This window comes from Thrips palmi, unplaced genomic scaffold, assembly GCF_012932325.1.
Source record: "Thrips palmi isolate BJ-2018 unplaced genomic scaffold, TpBJ-2018v1 HiC_scaffold_2, whole genome shotgun sequence".
Classification (NCBI taxonomy): domain Eukaryota; kingdom Metazoa; phylum Arthropoda; class Insecta; order Thysanoptera; family Thripidae; genus Thrips; species Thrips palmi.
In genome coordinates this window covers 6,847,419-6,860,487 of record NW_023144629.1, presented here as the reverse complement: position 1 = coordinate 6,860,487, position 13,069 = coordinate 6,847,419, and the positions used below count along the sequence as shown (strand labels likewise).

The following is a 13,069-nucleotide window of genomic DNA, read 5'->3' as shown; positions in this document are numbered from 1 at the left end:
TGGGTGTCGGTGGACAGTTTGGCGCGGTGGTGGGTTGTGGACTGATTCCGAGACTCGTTTTCGTCGCTCTGTCTCTCTCGCACCTATACGGGACGCCCCCAGAGTGCGAGAGAGACAGAGCGACGAAAACGGCTCTCGGAATGAGTCAGCTGTTGGGCTGTTGGGCGGCCCCGCGCGATAGGACGCATTGTGCCGGTGCTGCAGACCGGTAGACCGGCGCGGCGCCCCAGGAGCTCGCCGCGGTCGCCGCGCCAGCAGCCCTGCACCAGGCCGCCGAGGCCGTCACCATGCTCAGACGAGGTAAAGCCTCCACCGGTCACACGTTCGGTTCGACTCTGGAGCTCAGATTTTGACACCGCTGCCGGTGTTCTGGCGCACTGTGCGTCGGCTGGATGGTGACGAGGTTGGCGTTGCAGGTGCGGCGTTGATGGTGGGCGTGCTGGTGTTGACGGTGGAGGCTTCGAGCGCCGCCAGCACCGGCCGCGCGGCTGGCTTGGGCATCGGGCTGCCCTTCACCCTGCCCACCTGGCCGCCGTTACCCTTCCCGCACTTGGCGCCCTCGCCGGCCAACCCCGGCCAGCAGGGCCAGCAGGGCCAGCAGCAGCAGGGCCAGCAGCAGCAGGGCCACGTCGTGCCCGGCAACTTCACCGAGGAGGAGCTCGTCGACTCCAAGAAGACCGGTGAGTCCACGCACAGTGGGCCAGAAGACCGGTGGAGGCGGCCAAAACTCGAAACGCGTTTTGAGCTCCAGAGTCGGTGAACAGGGCTCGAACCGAACGACGTGTGACCCCACCAATGGATTGCTCGTTCGGCGGGGCCGCCTGGTCTAGCCCGTAATGGTAATGGCAATGGGAGGTAGGCCAGCCGGCAGCGGCGCGGACGCGCGTGCGTGGCGGGGAAGCCTACCCTGAGATCCGCGGGCGCTCCGCTCCTCTGACGGCGCAGCGCTTCGCAGTTTCAAAACTCGTTTCATAGTGGAGCCGTGGGTTCGAATACCACCCACTCCTTTCGCAACTAAGTTCAATTCATCCCCCCACAATTGTTTTCAAAGTTTTTATTTATTTATTTTTTAAAAGTTTTTTAACCTTTTTATATTTTTAAATTTTTTTAATTTTTTTAAATTTTTAGCTCGGTTGGAGGGCGGGACGTGCCAGACGGAGCAGTGCCAGAGCCACTGCAGGCAGAGGCTGCACGCCTCGGGGCGCTGCGACCAGGACCTGTGCGTGTGCAGGGACCTGAAGGCGCGGGGCCGGTGCCAGCAGTACGGCTACGGCTGCGGCAGCGACGCCGAGGAGGGCGGCGCCGGCCGCAACATCGTCAACAACAATAACAACAACAACGTGCTCGTCATCCACTAGCCGCACACTGGTTCAGAAAACTGTTTCGGCTACTCCACCTGAGTCCGGGCGGGTCAAATTCGCATCACTGTTTGGAAATTTTTGAACTTTAATTCCGTAAGCGGTTGGAGATTAAAAAGGAAGTTATACAAGATAACCGCAAATCAGATTTCAATTTTAAACTGATCCCGTGTATAAGTTTAGCGCACCCTGCACGTGATGTTTCGTGTGACGCTTGTTGTGGTGGGGAAGGTTGGGGAAAGTGATAAAAGTTTGCAGTAGAAAAAATTGCTAGTTTATTTCCCTGGTTTGGGGTGAACACGAACAAACACAAGACACGATTGAGCAAGATAATCACTGGGAGTATATACACAGTCGCTTTCGTACCAAATTAGCGCAGGGCTGTCATATTCTGTTAGCACTTCTGCCAACCAAGGCACGCGGTATTCAATTAAGGCACAAATATTTCAATTAATTATATTAAAAAAATCGAAGCGTTGAGGACTAGACCCTCACGTTAAAATAAATAAGACTAATGGCCTTATGCTCACACTTACAGCTTATTATGTCACTGATTTTCATTCACAGCCTAGTAAGAATAAAAGTCACAGCAAAAATTCTTAAGTAGTAAAATAATAATAACATAGCAGTACAGACGGACCTCGAGACGCGGGTCCCATTTTACACTAACAACCAATTTCTGAGGCAAACGGAACAAGAGTGTGGAAAATTTTGATTTCCTAGAGGTTCTGATCTGGGGCAACAAAAAAAGGCAAAGAAAATGTGAAAGACTTCAGATTGAGACGAGTGAAACAGTGTGAGAACACGCGAAAACAGTGACCGCGGGTTGGGGCCCTAAAAAACCAATCATGCTGGGTCAATCGAGAAGCAGTCGCGTCGCTATCATCGACGAAGGCTTCGAACAGCCGGGCGAAATCGCACGGCTGCCTCCAGAAACAATACTTGCAGTGCACGTGCACGCGCGTGACCTCGACGATCAGCTGTTCGGCCGGTATCCGTGCGTGCTCCCTCGCGTCTTTAACAGGATTTAAAAAAACAAAAGATTTTTTTGGTGTATTTTTTTGAGTAGGCGCGAGGCAGCCTGCTGCAAGTCCCAGCGACGTCAACAAGGCAGCCGCTGCAAGTGCACTAATAAATTAGAAATGAGTCTTGGAGCGCCTGTCGAGCGAAGAGGGGGGGAGAAAGACCGGGAGGGAGCGAGCGAGAAAGACGAGGAGAGAGAAAAAGAGAGAGCGAGAGAGGAAGCCCTCCTGACACCTGACGGTCAGGGTCGCGCGGCGCGGTGCAGGCTGTCTGCTGATCAAGGCAGTCGATATTTGATTCGATACAGTCGATACGTTGATTCAGTTCAATTCAAGCCGAGCCTTGCAAGTACACACATACACACACACACACACACACACACGTCACATTACGCGCGGTCCGACCATGGCTACATAAGTGCGGCCTCCAGAACAGAACCCTGAAAAATTTCGAAAGTGATTGCTAACGAGTGCGCTGCCGTTCTGCGGTCGGCCGGTCGGCGGCGCGAGCTCCTCCACACCGCGCGCGCCGTGCGTCCGGGAAATGCCTCTTCTCGGCCTCCCGCAGAGGCCTGCAGTGGCATAGGGAGGCGGCCCACACGCGCGCCGCGGGGGCGCTTCGAACTTGGAACCGTTTTCGAGGCAGACGGTCGACTCGCGCGGGAAAAGGCCGGCCCGTCTCTACTCCGCGCGCGAGAGACTATGCCGCGCACGTGGGGTATTGACAGGGTCGTTAATTTTTCCACCGATATTGCGTCCGCGCGCTTCGCCTCGCGCTTCGCCTGTTTACTGCCAGCCGGCCAGCCTCCGCGGCGGCCTTGCCGGGACGCCTGGACGCCGCCAGGACGTCGACGGCGAGCTCTCCGACTCCGCGAGAGCCTAGAGCGCCTTGCGGCCGCTCGCGGCGCCTCGGTTCGGGACTCGGCCAAATAGACGAGTGCGAGGCGAGCAACACAATTGGTCGTTACAATTAGAAAAATGAAATGGCAGCGTCAACCCGGCCGCGCTCGACGACCACAAACAACAACAACAACAATAATTACTCCGTGCATTTATTCTGCAGCGGAGTGGCACGGAGCCCCTGGACAAGTGAGGTCCGCTCCAGGAAACGACGTGAGAGGTGAGGCGAGGCGAGCTCCTGGAATGTGCCCCGTCTGTGTGCACAACACAACGCTAGGCTGCGCTAGGCTGCGCTAGGCTACGCGGGCGGTTTCGAGATATCGAGTTCCTTTATGGGCACGTTCCAGGAGCCGGCCATGCGCCAGGCGGCCTCAGTTATCACGGGGGCGGTGCGTTGCCTCCAAGGCGGTGCCTGAGACGGCGCCTTGGGCGCGTTCAACGCGTTCAACGCGGACTAAACGGCTCTATCACGCGCCGCGGATGCAGTGACCGAGCTGTGACCGCGGGTAAAAATTGTCTGGTGGTCACACTGGTCCAACCGGGCTGGAAACTTGTCACACAGTGCTGAGCACGCCGAGCGCGGCGCCTACAGGGACAGGAACTTGACCAGGGCGTCGTAGATGAGCCGGGGGTTGATGGTGGAGTCGGCGGTGTAGCGCACGCCCCGCAGCGAGCCGTCCTGGTGCGACACCACGCCGTACTCGCCGACGATGAAGCCGTCGGGGGTCTTCTCCTCGACGCGGTACTTGCGGTAGTTGCGGCCCTCCACGACGTACCCGGACGGCGACGGCTTGGCGGCGCCGCCGTCCTGGTGGCCGTCCTGGTGGCCGTCCTGGTGCCCTTCTTGGCGGCCCTCCGGCCGCGCCTCGCTGCCCGCGGCCGGCGGCGGAGGGTTGCTGGGACTCTGCGCGGGTGGCGGGGCCGCCGTCGACGGCGCGCTGCTCAGCTGCTGCGGCGGCTCGCTGACGCTCTCGGCCGCCGGCAGGGTGCCCGTCGGCTCCGGCGGCGGCGTCGACGGCGTGGTACCGGGCTGCCTGCCGTGCGCCCTGCCGTTGGTGAGCACGCTCAGGGCCTCGTCCACCTCGTAGTTCTCCTCCGGCATGCCGTACACGTGCGGCAGCAGCGCCTGCGGCGTCGTGGCCGTCGTGGCCGTCGGCGCCTCCCACTCCGGCCGGAAGCGCACCGGGCCGCTGGACGGCGGCACCAGGACGGGTCGGATGACGGACGCCGAGCCGGGGGAGTCGACGCCGTCCGCCGGGGCCTCGTCGTCGCCGCCCTTCTTGACGGACGTAGACACGCTCATGGCCACCACGTGCACGTCGGGCCGTGGCGTCGTGGTGGTCGTGGAGGCCGTGAAGGCGGCGGCGGCCGGCGGGTAGAAGGACTTGAAGAACGCGTGCCGCGGCCCGCCCTGCTGCAGCTGCGGGGGCTGCGGGGGCTCCGGGGCGCCGCCCTGTCGGAGCTGCCGTGGCCTGGTCGACGTGCGGAGGAACCCCGGCAGGCTGGGCACCGTGCGCCGGTACATCGGCCTGCGCGTTGGCTGCGGTGATGGTGTCTCCGGAGGGTGAGCGTACTGGGGCTGCGACTCCGGGGGGTGAGCGTACTGGGGCTGCGACTCCGGGGGGTGAGCATACTGGGGCTGCGACTCCGGAGGGTGAGCGTACTGCGGCTGCAACTCCGGAGGGTGAGCGTACTGAGGTGGCGACTCCGGAGGGTGAGCGTACTGGGGCTGCGACTCTGGGGGGTGAGCGTACTGGGACCGGGAGTCCGGAGGGTGAGCGTACTGGGGTTGCCAAGGCGCGGCCGCCGCCCCGTCCAGCGCGTGAAGGGCGTGTAGCGCCACGAACATCTGCAACAATGAGAAGGACGACATGAACATCGCGAGCATCGAGTCTTGGCAGCGGCGGCCGAGGCGGTGGCGCGAGTGCTGCGATGCTGCGTCCGGCGGGGCTGGCGGGGCTGGCACTGGAGCGGCGCGCGTGCGTCAGACGCTTCCTGAGCAGGTCCAGAGCACGCCGGGCACGGGCAGCGACCGGTGGAGTCCGGTGGAGCCCCAGCCCTGCCAAAGCCCTGGCCAGCCATGGGGTGGGGTCAGCCGCAGTGCTGGCACGCCATGGCAGGCTCGTCGCGCACCTTGTGGCACGCCAAGCCGCCAAGCCGCGCCAGCGCACGGTTCAATACCCCCAGCCCGGCCGGCCTGCAGCCCGACACCGCCACGGCACGCCACGGCACGCCAGGGCACGCCAGGGCGCCCCGCCCCGCCCTTCCTAAAACGCCCCTCTCCTGGCCTGGCCGCCCGATCTGGATTGCTAAATATAGCAGGCTGGCCTGGCACACGCTTTGATTGTCTGGTACAGGTACTGCAGGCGCGCAGTGCTCCCGACCTAGGACGCCGACCGGGCGGCCTTGGTGCGCCCCGCCCCGCCCCGCCCCGCGCGGATCGGCGCGCCTGGTCCACGCCGACCACGCCCTGGCGGCGAGGCGAGGCGCGGCGAAGCGCGGCGACGCGCTCCAGGGCGGAGCAGGGAGCAGCCGCGAATCCCAGCGTGCCTCGCCTCGCCTCCTCCACTCGCAAATCCAGGCGCCGAGCCGAAACGCAACGCGAGCGGCGCGACGCCGGCGCGGCATGTCCAGGCGCGAGCGATCCTGATTGCAGGGCGTGGCGGGGCGTGGTGGGGCGTGGTGGGGCGGGGCGGGTGCCACCGTGCATTCCGCAAGCGGCTGCTGTGTGTGTTCCTGTGCGCCGTAAAGGTGAAGGTCGGACCCACTCCCTCATCGTCCTGCCCGGCGGGGCGGGGCGGGGCGGGGCGGGGGCAACATCCCTGCGGCGCCACCTGCCGAGCCGACGCAAGACGCAATGCCCCGGCCAGGCTCCGTCAGCTCGCCGCCGGGCTGCGGGCTGCAAAGGACACGGACCGACACGGACTCGAGGGGCATCGCGTCCTCCAGGCTCGGCCCCGCCGGGCACCGCCATGGCCCCGCCCGAAGCCGGGCAGCAGCGCAAAGCAGGGCGTGGCCGGCGTGGCATCCCCGGGACTCTCCGTGAGCTCTTTTCTTTCTCAATTCTTATTCCCTCTCTTTTTGTTGTTCCGGTTTGATAGCGCAGCTGCTGCTTGGGCGCGGAGCCGTGGCTGCAGACTGATCCCGAGATTGTCGCTCTGTCTCTCTCGCACTCATGGGGCGTGTCGTATGGGTGCGAGTGAGACAGAGCGACGAGAACGACTTTGGGAATCGGTCCACTGTCTGTAGCGCGGCCACGGAAACTTGCTTACGCACTCCGCCGTCCGGGCGGTCCGGGCACAGGCGCCGTCCAGGTCAAGAGCACCGGACCAATCAGGACCCTCGGCCGGCGCCGCGGCCGGCGCCGCGGCCGGCCAATCGCAGCGCGAGACACATCACTCACGGCGCCACCGGGACGACCGGGACGACGCCGAGGTGGTGGGCGGCGACCATCGTCTATCCGCGCGCCGTTCAGACGACCGGTTCCTAGAAGCCCGTCGGCATGCCCTTAGTTCGCCCTCGCGTCCCGCGTTGCGCGCGTTGCGTCGCCGTGGAATACCCCGCCCGGGGCGCGGCCCGCCACGCCGCCACGCCGCCAACGCCACTACACCGTCATTACAACGATGCGGCCGGAGATAAGAACTCGTCCGCATGCAGCGCTTGCAGTGGCGCGGCGATTCTGCAGGGCGATGCCGGTCGCTCCGTCTCTCTCGCACCCCCGCCGCGCCTAGCCGCGCCCCGAGGGATGCGCAGGGGTGCGAGAGAGACGGATCGGCAGCGCCCTCTGGCGACGGACGTAAACCGCATAGCAAATCGGAAAGACCATTCCGGGCGCAAAACTTGCGCAGCCGCTGCACACACACAGACACACACACACACACACACACACACACACACACACACACACGCACACGCATGCGTTCATGCATTGTCAGCTTGGAGTGCACTAAACCTCTTATTTCACCTGCTTTTATCCAGGATAATCGCGGCCGACCACGACGGGCGAATGCCGGCGCCAAGAAGGTGCCTCAATAAATTTAGCTATCACACACACACACACACACACACACACACACACACACACACACACGACGTGCCCGCGAAATGTGTGCGTTGTATCGCATCGTGCGCGGTCCCTGTGTGTGTGTGTGTGTGTGCGTGGGGGTCACTGTCACTGGCACTCTTTGTGGTCTTTCGGAGGGAAACGGAGGGATAAAAGCAGACAAATGAGAGAGAAAAAATAAAAATAAGACGCGGTTTATCTGCTTGCCTCTTTTTCTCTCCAGGCCACTTGAAGTGGCACTTGAATTCAACATGACGGATTCGGCGATGTTGGTCGGCTACGGGATGATGTGGGTGTCTCTCTCTCTCTCTCTCTCTCTCCGTCTCCCAGGCTCTCAGTCCCGGCAAATTTTGTGCCTCGCGGTTCCCACGCGGAGACGGGAGTCCTGCTGGGCGGGCCGCGGTGGCCGGACCCGAGTCCCCGTCGTGACGGACGTCATCCTGGAGGACTCTAAAAGCGGAGACGGCGGAGTCTCGGGACGCTGGGCGCTTGGCGGGGCGAGCGGGGTGCGGTCCAGGCGGACCTCTCTCATCCGAATTCTGTGCAAATTTGAAGCGTTTTTCATGACGAAAGAAGTGGCGTAGGTTGCCTACTTGGCAGCCCGCACTGCTGCGGGACGAGCCAGGAACAACCAGGAACGTCCAGGAACAACCAGGAACGACCAGGAACGCTCAGGAACGACCAGGAGCCAGAAGGCGAAACACGGCGCGGCCGTCGGTCTATCTCTGTCGCACCTGCACGGGACGCTGTGTGCGTGGGAGGGAGAGGGAAGGACTTCCTCCTCGTGAATGGACCACGGCGGGCGGCGCGGGGCGGCGCGGGGCTGCGGGTCCAGCGGCAAGGGCAGGGAGAGACTCCCGGTGAGGGGCAGGGCCGGCAGGGCCGGCAGGGCCAGCACTGCGGTCGGCACTGTACACTCATGCCGGACGCAGCGCCGTCTCCCTCGCACCCCTACGGGACGCCCCGCGAGTGCGAGAGGGACGGAGCGCCCCGGCGGGTCACGTTGGCTTCTGCGGTCGGACGGTCGGATTAGGAGGCGCGGCGGGCCAGCGCGGCTTTCTTCCGGGACCACTGGCAAACAATGATGTCCGGGGGCGTACGTCGTGGCACGTGTGTGCGTGTGTGTGTGTGCGAGCGGTGTCACCCACCGAGGCACGCGCTTTGCGCTAGAGCAGTGGCTATCCGCCCGGGCCACCTAAAAATAGGCGGAACCACTTTTGTTGGTCCGACACCAGACATCTCGTGATCACGCGCGTGCTGCATGTACCCCCCCCCCCCCACACACACACACGAGTCGATCATCTGGAGCGGCAGGGCGGGGGCCATAATTGCAGGTGTCTGGACTTCGGGACCAATTTGGGCTGGACACGCGCGCGTCCAGGATGTCCAGGACCTGCGTCGCACGGCGGCGCCAGCGACGCCAAACGCCGAAAACGACGCCGCCCCGCCCCGCCCCACCCCGCCCCCCCCGCCCCGCCCCGCCCCACCCCGCCCCGCCAGTGCGGCTCTACATTCCACGGACATTCCAGAGGCGCCGCGGCGCCGTCGGACGGCTGGGCCCCGCGATGGCCCCGCCCCGCCCCGCCCCCGCCCCGCCCCGCCCTGCGAATAGCGTCCAGACGGGCGTGGAAATAGCCGCCCGGACGCCGCCGGGCGACGAATTGGACGAATTGGACCGGCCGCCACTAAAGCGTGTGATGTGCGAGCTCGCCGAATATAGGAAGCCGATTCAGTTTCGGTATCGGACCGGCCATCGCCGTCGCACGAGCGTGCACGCTGCCTGGCTCGCCTGGCTCGCCTGACACGCCGGGCTTCGGGAGTCGCCCTCCATGTTGTATGATCCGCGTCAACTAGCACGACAAGAGTCAAAAAGCAAAAGTGTCGCGAATTTTATTTTCTTCATGCGGTATATCGTTTTGGGATTTCTTTTAAAATGGTCATCTCGTCGCCCGAGGCCGTATCACCGCTGCGGCCACCCCGCCCCGCCCCCCCACCCCCCCACCCCCCCCGCCCCGCCCCACCTCGCTGCGACAGACGGATCCCCGCGATAGTCCGCGCACCCTGTTCCTGATTTAGCCGCCACTGCGACACCCTCGTCGGCCTGGTCGGCCTGGTCGGCCTGGGCGGCCACACCGCAAATGACTGCGCCTTGTCGGGCCCGTCCTCCGCGACGCTCCAGCAGGGCTTCGTTTTAGGGGGCAGGGCGGCCGACCCGGGCCCACGGCCGCTGCTGCATCCTGCTCCCCCCCCTCTTTTTGCGCGGCGAGTGCAGTTGCTTGTCGCGCCGAGATGTGCCGCGCAGATTAGATCGGACGCAATACTAATGGCTTTATATTTTTACGCGACCGATCCGCATTGTTGCGGCTCGGTTAGTCTCGGCTCGGGGAAACCGCCGCCGCCGCCGCCACACTGCACTGGACTGCACTGGTCTGAGAGAGAGGGAAGACCAGTTTGGCCCGGCACGGCATACCTCTCGTTCGGGACAGCACCGTCTTTAAATAGGATGCCTATTGGTGTTATTTCCCAGGGGTTTGAGTGAATTTTCAAAGCTGTCCAAATCGGACATTGGCTCCCGTTGCGTTGTCTCTGTCGCACCCCCTGCCGCACCCCCTCGATGAGTGCGAGAGGGACAGGGCGACGAAACCACGGTTCGGCATCATCGGACTGCATCGCAGGGCGGCGCAGAGCGGCGCGGCCGAGGTCGCCCGGCTCCAAAATAACGCTATACGCGCCGCGGGAGGGGCCGCGCGCCCCGCGCCGGCCGCGCCGTTGCAATGGCTCTCAGTAACAAACATGTATGCCAATCCACAATCCCGGCCGGCCCGGCGGCACGCCCGCCCCGCCGTGGCCGAGGTGGAGGTGGCCGAGGTGGAGGTGGCCGAGGTGGAGGTGGCCGAGGTGGAGGTGGCCGAGGCGGAGGTGGCCGAGGTGGAGGTGGCCGAGGTGGAGGTGGCCGAGGTGGAGGTGGCGAGTGGGTGGCCGAGGTGGAGGTGGCCGAGGTGGAGGTGGCCGAGGTGGTGGTGGCCGAGGTGGAGGTGGCCGAGGTGGAGGTGGCCGAGGCGGCGGTGGCCGAGGCGAGGGGTATAATGGGGTTTCGCATTCCAGCCGGGATTAAAAACAAACCGACGACGGCCGGCCGGACGACGGGCACGGGCAAGCCCTGCAGCAGCGGCAGCAGCGGCAGTGCAGCGCGCGCGACGCTCGACCAATTTACTACAAAGGCCGTGTGCGCTCGCGTTCCTTAAGTCCTGACAATAAGCCTATCGCATTATTTTACATTACGTCCTCGTGCGAGTGTGAGTGCGCGTGCATGCGTGCGCGCGCGCGCGCGTGTGTGTGTATGAGCGTGCGCGGTGGTCGGTGTGAGTGTGTGAGATAGTAATTTTTATTTTTTTCTACCCATCCGCTTTTGCGTTATTGGCGTTAAGCGTTTTCCGCACTCAGCTGTAGCAACGTCGCTCTCTACCTCACTCTGTCTCTCTCTCTCCCTCTCTCACTCACACACACTCCCGCACACTCACACACACACAGCCAAGACAAAAAGCCGACCCGACCAGCATGCAAGCCAGAGGAAACGCCTTCGATCTTTCCCTCACAAACGCTCATCTCATTGATGGATAGCGGAAACTGTTGGGGGCTCCATTGTTGTACTACATCCTTTTTTCCCCCTCCTCCTTAATTAATTTACCGCAATTTTCTATTTTTTTCCATCCCTCTCCATTTTTTTTAGCCCCGCGTTGCCCGCGGCGGCGGCGGCGCGGTCTTTGCTGGCTCGGTGACACGTGCCGCGTGGCTCTCACAGTGGCCGTGCCAATGCCTGTCGGCTCGCGACACCGCCACACTGCCACACCGCCACACCGCGACACCTGTCCTCCCTCCTCCAGGCCGTCCAGCAGACTTCTGTCTCTCTCGCACTCACGGGGCGTCCCTTGCGGGTGCGAGAGAGACAGAGCGACGAAAACGACTCGCGGAATCATGTCTGCAGGCCGACACGCTGGAGGCCGAGGCCGAGCATGGCTTTGAGCTTCGTGCCGGGTTAGCCTAGTCGGCAAGCGTAGTTTAGCCTTTGCACCCGGGTGCGTGGCCCGCAGCCTCTCGCCTGCGTCACCTTGCTGCACGCTGACGGACAGACGGACAGACGGGTGGACAGGCAGACGGACAGGCGGGCAGGGGCACGGACATGCAGAAAGACACGCAAACACTGCGTCGATAAAGGCACTGAATAAATGAATGTGGCGCCTGTCCCGTTCATTCGACGCGCGAGAAGTATCGAGCGACCGCATCGCTCTGTCTCTCTCGCACTCGCGGGGCGGCCCGTGGGGCTGCGGGGGTGCGACAGAGACAGCGCGGCGTCCCCGCGGCCCGCGGACGGGCACGGATGACCCGGTTCAACAAACGGTATCGCCCGGAAAAGCGGTGTTCGCGGGTCCCTGTCGGTCCTGGGGCTTTGGGCCGGCGTGGGCCGGGTCAGTGACTGGCCGGCCAAAGCCCAAAACGGCCACGCCTAAAACTATTAAACAGCAGAGCCGCTCCGGTGACAGCCGCATGGTCGGGCCTGCGTCAACGCTTGGTCAACGCCGCCATCCGTCCGACAGGGACCGCAGTCGTCTTCGTCGCTCTGTCTCTCTCGCACTCGTGGGGCGTCCCGTGCAGGTGCGAGGGAGACAGAGCGACGACTCTCGGAATGAGTCTGCAGGAGCAGCGCGCCAGAGAGGAGCGCGCCAAGAGCCGCGAGGTCCGCGAGGTTGACGTCTCGTCTCGTCGACTCGGACTCATCGGCATCGGCATCCGGTGGCGAGGCGTGGCACGGCACGGCACGGCACGGCACCACGGCGAGGGCACCGGCACCGCGCCGCGCGTCACACTATCACAGCGCGGAACTTCCGCGAGGCAAACGGCCAGCACACTGATTCCCTCTGCCTCTCTGTCTCTCTCGCACTCGTGGTGGGACGTCGCGTGTGGGTGCGAGAGAGACGCACCGGCAACAGCCGCACTACTATGAATGGAAGTGCAACAGACTGCATAGTTCTTCATAATATTGTAGTGTGCCTGCAAGCAAACTACGTACGTTTTGTGATGTATACCTGCAAGTACACAATGATCCATAGTGCGCCTGCAAGTACACCTGCAGTGTGCCTCCAAGTACAGTCCAATACGAGTGCACCCTGCAGCCTGTCGCGTTCCCAGTGCACCTGTCTGTCCCTTGAACTTGAACTACCGCGGCGCGGCACACTGCACGACACTGCACTCACCAGGACGAGGAGGCGGATGCGGCCGTGGGCCGTCGGCTTCATGGCTCGGCGCCCTGGGGACCCTGGGCGTCGTCCTGGGCTTGGGCCGCTGGGGCCGCTAGGGCTCGGGCGTGCCTGGGGGCCGCGACGGCGCGCGGCGTCCCCACTGCACTGGCCGCTCTGGCCGCTGTGGCCGCCGCCCTCGGCTCGGGGCTGCCGGGGCTGCCAGGGCTGCCGCTGGGACCGCTAAGGGCTGCAACTGCAAGGGCCGACACACTGGTCTCAGCCTCTCGCGCGCCGCCGCTGCCGCTACGCCGCTTCGCCGCTACCACAACCCGACCCGCCTTCCACGCATGCTCGGCACCGACTGGACGAGACCGCTGGACCATCCGCGGAGCACCGCCGAGCACCGCGGGGCCGAGCCGCTCCAGCAACGCTCCAGTCGACCCCCTCCCCCCGCCCCCCGCCCCGCCCCGCCCCGCCCCGGGCTTGCGC

The 13,069-nt window shown here is 63.8% G+C and overlaps 2 protein-coding genes across 3 annotated transcripts; one reads left to right on the top strand and one right to left on the bottom strand.

The window, feature by feature from the left end:
* Nucleotides 1-269: 269 nt before the first annotated feature.
* LOC117647476 lies at nucleotides 270-1,494 on the top strand. 2 transcript variants are annotated; one of them, XM_034389230.1, is made up of 3 exons: nucleotides 270-300; nucleotides 417-680; nucleotides 1,129-1,494. In XM_034389230.1, exons 1-3 carry the CDS (start codon nucleotides 288-290, stop codon nucleotides 1,356-1,358), a joined length of 507 nt encoding a protein of 168 aa, XP_034245121.1. In that variant the 5' UTR covers nucleotides 270-287; the 3' UTR covers nucleotides 1,359-1,494. The 2 variants fall into 2 exon arrangements, with proteins under 2 accessions (XP_034245121.1, XP_034245122.1); XM_034389231.1 differs by lacking the exon at nucleotides 270-300 and adding an exon at nucleotides 308-327.
* A 115-nt stretch (nucleotides 1,495-1,609) lies between these two features.
* LOC117647449 (MAGE-like protein 2) lies at nucleotides 1,610-12,714 on the bottom strand. Its single transcript, XM_034389194.1, has 3 exons — nucleotides 12,596-12,714; nucleotides 4,766-5,129; nucleotides 1,610-4,108 (listed from the first exon to the last, which is right to left on the bottom strand). The coding sequence occupies exons 1-3, from the start codon at nucleotides 12,635-12,637 to the stop codon at nucleotides 3,867-3,869; spliced, it is 648 nt and encodes a 215-aa protein (XP_034245085.1). The 5' UTR covers nucleotides 12,638-12,714; the 3' UTR covers nucleotides 1,610-3,866.
* Between the last annotated feature and the right edge of the window lie 355 nt (nucleotides 12,715-13,069).